This window comes from Dipodomys ordii, unplaced genomic scaffold, assembly GCF_000151885.1.
Source record: "Dipodomys ordii isolate 6190 unplaced genomic scaffold, Dord_2.0 Scaffold83, whole genome shotgun sequence".
Classification (NCBI taxonomy): Eukaryota; Metazoa; Chordata; class Mammalia; order Rodentia; family Heteromyidae; genus Dipodomys; species Dipodomys ordii.
Window position 1 is genome coordinate 6,803,856 of NW_012267299.1, and position 6,000 is coordinate 6,809,855.

A 6,000-nucleotide genomic window follows, 5' to 3' on the forward strand; every position below is an offset into this window, starting at 1 on the left:
AGCATATCCCTTTTGTTACATTGATTTTTTTAAAAATAATTAATTTACTAATTAATTTGGCCAATGCTGGGATTTGAATTCAAGGTCTCATGAACTCAAGGTCTCATGCTCTACTACTGGAGCCATGACTAGAGCCTTATTTTCATTCAGTTGGTAGGATTTCCCATTTTTGCCTTGGGCTGGCTTTTCCTCAAACTGCAGTTTTCCTACCTACTGCCTTCCATGTAGCCAGGGTCACAGATATGTGCCACCTAACTTATCAATTGAGGTGAGGTCTTGCTAACTTTTTGTCTTGGCTGGTATTAGATCCTCTACCTTTCCAGTGGCTGGGATTTTAGGCTCAAACCCCTGTATCCAGCTTTCTTTTTATTAAAAAAATCAATAAATCCTTTATGGAATGCAGATATGATATATATAGTAGAAATATTAATTAAAGCACATGTATACCATCTCATCTATTTTTTGTGAGACATTTAAAATCCACTCAACCATTTTGAAAGAGACTGTATTATTAGCTATGATTATGATTGGCGTGCTTTGTATTAACTCACTGAAACATACTCCTTCTCTCTGTCTGGACTTCGTAGCCTTTGATCAACATCATTTCTTTGCTCACCCTCTCCTTCTTGCCTACCACCTGTATACTCTGCTTCTCTCAGCCAGTGTTTTTAAGTAGTCTATGTTTAGAATGCATTTACTAACAAAAATCTCTTCATTTCCCCCCAAAATGTCTTGAAGCACAATTGCTGCTTGAGTGCATATAATGTGTCTTCATGTCCTTGTAAGCCATTGGGCCTCCCTAGGGATCCCTAGCTTTAGAGAAGCATTGGGTCAGATCGGGGCATCGGGGCTAAGTGCACTGATTTTCATCCTTTTAATTTGGTTAGAGGACCGTGGAGAGAGACTAATGGACTCTTTAGAAAAGTTGAAGGAAATATCGTACCTACTTCCTGTAAAAATATATGTCCAAGGCATTCACGGCTCCTGGGAGCACATTATTTCCAGCCAAACCTCTCTGCCTGCCTGTCTTTTTGTATGCTTTACTAGGAGAGAAGGTGAAGTGCATTTTCTGATGAAATGAAATCTTACTAAATAGCATTACATGTCTTTATGCTCATGGATTTTTTGATGCAAAATTGTCAGCAGTAAAATTAGAGGAAAAGGAGAAAGAAGTCAGAAGATAATATGAGAATGAGAGAGTTAATATGAAATTTGGGAAAATGATTCTGTTATTTACATATTTTATATTTCCATAAAGTTTGTAAAATACTTTGAAGTAAAAGTGTTACATGATTCAAGTCCTGGTATAAGAAATCTTACAGTGTGTGTGTGTAAATCTATGTATGTATAAAAATCTAATGTAAAAGAGGGAGTTTAAAATTGCTCAAACATCTCCCGACCAATTCTCTTAAAGGTACACATTTTGTTCTTACTGGTTGATGAAACAACTAGCCTATTGGACATCACCATAGGTGGCTAGTTACCTGGTAGTACATATACCTGTGCATTGGCTATTCACAGTTACTTTTTTTCCCTTCATGTATGTGCCTGTAATGGGGTTCAAATTCAGAGTCTGGGCAGCACCATCCTTTAGCTCGTTTGCACACCCCTACTTCTAGTTTTTGCTGGTTAATGGAAGATAGAGTCTTATGCTTTTCCTGCCCAGGTTAGCTTCAAATCACAATCCTCAGGTCTCAGGCTTCTGAGTAGCTACGATTACCGGTGTGAGCTACTGGCATCTAGCTTCGTATTTGCTTTTTGTACATCAGATTGAACTCAGTTTATGGGTGGGGAAAAAAAGCAACTCATCTGTGTTTACCCCTTCCACCCTTTTTTTTTTTCAGATGGTTCAGACATTTTCCCGGTGCATCTTGTGTTCTAAGGATGAAGTAGACTTGGATGAGTTATTAGCTGCTAGGTTGGTGACATTTCTGATGGACAATTACCAGGAGATTCTGAAAGTCCCTTTGGCTTTGCAGACGTCCATAGAGGAGCGTATGGCTCATCTACGAAGAGTCCAGGTGAAAGATGGGGTGGTATCAGTTCTGCTAAACTGGCAATGGAAAGTCATGCAACTTTGCTAGCTTCTTGGGATATTTGGTCGTAAGAATTAAGTGGGTTAATATTGATTCATTGTAAGTACTACTTTTGTTTGCTGTGATCATTTAAAAATATATAGAATCATACTTAGTTTTCTTATGTCAATCACAACAATGAAATTATAAACCTTATTCACTGGGGAACTTTAGAGACTATAGATTATATACACCAAAAATTAGGATTATACCGAAATGTGCATAGTCCTTATAGTAATTCTAAGTACTTTTATGTGTCTTCCATACCTCCAGCCTACCTTTTACTGCTATGATGGATGAAGTCTCACTTCTTGCCTGGGCACACATTTGAGCTCTGATCTACCTACTTTTAGGCTTCCCTTGTTGTGATAACAGGCATATATCTCTGTGTCTAGCTTCTATGGAGATGGAGTCTCCTGGACTTTTTCTGTCCTTTCATTCTCAGCCTTCTGTGTAGCTTTCGATAGCAAGTGTGCATCCCTATACCCAGGTATGGATTGAGAAGGAGATTTGAGAACTTTTCTGCCTGGACTGGCCTCAAATTATAATCCTCTCATTCTCAGTCTCCTAACTAGCTAGAATGCTAGGTTTAAGCCTCCAGCACCACTCTACAACAATGGTTAATTACTGCCACTGTTATTATCGTTATCATCATCATCATTATCGTCATTATTCTCATTATTACTGTTAGTGTCATCATTGGCAACATAATATTCCATAGTAGAGATCTTTCATAGTTTACTTAATTGATACTAACTGATTGATACTTAGATTGTTTCTGTATTTCTCCCTGTTTGGCAAGCAATATATTAGTAAATATATTTTGTAGTTAGATTTTCTTTTGGCCGACCCACAATTATTTTCCAAGAGTAAATCCCTGGGCTCAGTGTAACTTCATCAAGAGCCAGACATATGTTTTAAATTTTGATGGTATATTGCCAAATTTCCTCTTAGGTTGGATGTTTCAATTTACATTTGTTTCAGTGGCATAAAAGAATGTTTATTTTTTTCACTGTGGCCTGCTTTGAATATTGTCAGCATACATACCCTTGTTATCTTCATCTTCATCTGTGAAAAATACAATCTTACTGTTTTAATTTTTTCCATATATATAAACATATATCTTTTCATATATGTATTTTGGGTGCTGATACTGGAGCTTGAACTTAGGGCCTGGGTGAGGTTCCTTAGCATTTTCTATTCAAGGCTGGCACTCTACAACTTGAGCCACAGCTCTACTTCAGGCTTTCTGATAGTTAATTGGAGATAAGATTGTCATGGACTTTCTTACCCAGGCTGGATTTCAACATTAGACCCTCTGATCTCAGCCTCCTGAGCAGCTAGGAATACAAGTGTGAGCCACCAGTGCCAGGCTTTTTCCGTAGTATTTTTATGAGCCAAACTTTAAAATAGAAATGAAAAATGCTACACAAGCATTTCTGCATGGAAATGTTGTAGTAACTATGTTGCTATGCAGACTTGCTTGGTTTGAGCAGTCCTGTGAGCCTTTTGCTCTCTCTTGAAGACAGAAAGCTGAGCTTTGGTGACTAATTTAACTGCCTATAAACATCATCTTGTGAAGAGGCACTTTGGTGTGCGCTGGATAAAATCAGTAACTACTCAACTGTCCAATTACTTTTTGTTTTTTGGAAATACTTAGAATTGCTCAGCAGTTTTTCCTCTTAGTGCTCAGAGCCCACAGATCTCTGTTACCTTGAATAAACCACTAACTCTGACATCACAGCACTTGTGAGCATTGCTTCTCTGAAGATGCTAGTGTTGTCATATTGGGACAGTTCAAGGCTGAGCCAATGAGGGAGGCAGTGTTTTGATACCAGCCTTCTGTAAGCCTTGTCTGCAGCCCTGAGTGGGTCAGGTTTTTCTCATTCCTGAGATTGGCTATTGCTCTCTACCTAGGCCTTATCCTTTATCCTAGCCATTTCTTTCTCCTGTCGTTTAGATTATGAAAAGAAATACCCTGCAGAGCCCCCTTTCCCTGTGATTCCAGTCTTCTGCTCTGAGGTTATCTCTAAGTGATTTGATAAGCTGATTTTGAAGCATGGATCATGCTTAATATATTCACCCTCCTTACCACCAGGCTTATTTTTAGCTGTGGCCTTTGGCGGGGTAGGAGTTGGGGGATGAATCTTAATCCAAAGTAGTGATTGTAAACGTAGGAATTTTATCCACTAGAGAACAGTAGGGTACTGTATTATTTGATTCTAGAATCTGAAAATAAAAGACATTTTAAATGGATGTCTATTTATCCAAAGGCCTTGGTTTTCATTCTCCTTTTATTTCTCAACCCCTTTGCTGTGCAGTGTCTACACACTTATTATTTTTGCTTGATTCTCATTATTAGCACATGGGGGTAGGTTCTGTTCTTTCTCTACTTATCTCCTGTGAGCTCTGCCCATCACAAGGGAAGGGAGAATCAAGGCTCTTCGTGAGAGGAAGGAGCCTGCGTAAATAATCTGTGTATGTTCAACATTGTATTTGTTTGTATTTTTCTCTGCAAGCATACATTAATTGTACAAGGAGGGTTTCATTGTGACTTTTCCACATGTGTATGTAGCCTGATCCTTCCCTTCCGTTACTCTCTTGATCTCACCCCCACTCCTAAAAACAATTTTCAGTAGGTTGCATTGTCCCAGTGCTTGAACTTGGGTCCTGGATACTTTTCCTGAGCTTTTTGCTCAAGCTTAGCTCTCTACCACTTGAACCATTTGGTGATTAATAGAGATAAGAGTCTCACAGACTTTCCTACTTGGGCTGGTTTTGAACTGTAATCCTCAGATCTCAGCCTCCTGAGTATCTAGAATGACAGGTGTAAGCCACTGGCACCCTCCACTTCTCATTAGTACCTACCTCAACAAAAAAGCATTCTTTATAATTATAGTCAGTATACTTACCTTTAAGATTTAGGTCTCATTAAAGGGGTTATGTAATTTTTTTAAAAAAAGATAAAAAATCTCATCTTTAAATTGTGACTTTTAATTGTTATTAGTTTGAAATTATCGTTAACACTTGTAATTTTCAATATAGTTTTCCTCAAATTGAGGAATGGCATCCAATTCTTTCTAGAAGTCATGATATAGGGATCTAACTAATGTTTGGCTCTTTCCCTTAGATAAAATACCCAGGAGCCGATATGGATATCACGTTATCTGCTCCTTCATTTTGCCGTCAAATCAGTCCTGAAGAATTTGAATATCAGAGAGCATATGGCTCTCAGGAGCCGCTGGCTGCCTTGCTGGAGGAAGTCATAGCTGATGCCAAGCTCTCCAGAAAAGAGAAGAAGAAGAAGCTGAAACAGGTGAGAAGACGTTGCAAGCCATGTTTCCTCCTCCCCAGTATGCTTACATGGTTCCTACCATTTATTCTTTATTTTACTAGGCTTCATGCAAATTTCAGCTTCTGAGACATAACTGGTTTGAAAGTTCATTGTTTGGCTCATTTGTTCAAGAAGTTTTATTGATTTACACAGTTGGGGTCAATTTTCTAGATCTCCATTCTTAGTGTACATCTTTTTACAAAAAATTAATGAACTCTTCATTTATTGAGTGATTCTTTAGTGTTTCTGTTTTGACTTGTGGCATGATGTGAATCAACAATTACTTCAAAGAAGCTAACAACAGGGGCAAATCACTTTTGATTTTTCTTTTCTTTTTTTTTTGGAAGTTAAATCACATTGATTTCACAACATGCAAAATGCCTGGAGTTTAGAAGCCATTGGTTTTAGATAGTCAGTGTCAAATCTGTTTTTCACCTCAGACATCACTAGGTTTTCAGTTCCTTTTATATTAGATAGCACAGCTTAAAGGCTTGAAGAGAAATTGTCAGGAAAGGTGTGCTTTGACATTCTTTTTTTTTTATTGTGAGAATACCATACAGAGGAGTTACAATTACATGCGCAAGATAATGA

The 6,000-nt window shown here is 38.0% G+C and overlaps 1 protein-coding gene across 1 annotated transcript in view; it reads left to right on the top strand.

The window, feature by feature from the left end:
• Window positions 1-6,000, top strand: part of Depdc1b (DEP domain containing 1B) — a 63,706-nt gene that overhangs the window by 48,716 nt on the left and 8,990 nt on the right. Inside the window, exons 9-10 of the mRNA XM_013025236.1 lie at window positions 1,845-2,021; window positions 5,206-5,428. Coding sequence (XP_012880690.1) covers window positions 1,845-2,021; window positions 5,206-5,428 — 400 coding nt within the window. The remainder of the gene's footprint in view (window positions 1-1,844; window positions 2,022-5,205; window positions 5,429-6,000) is intronic.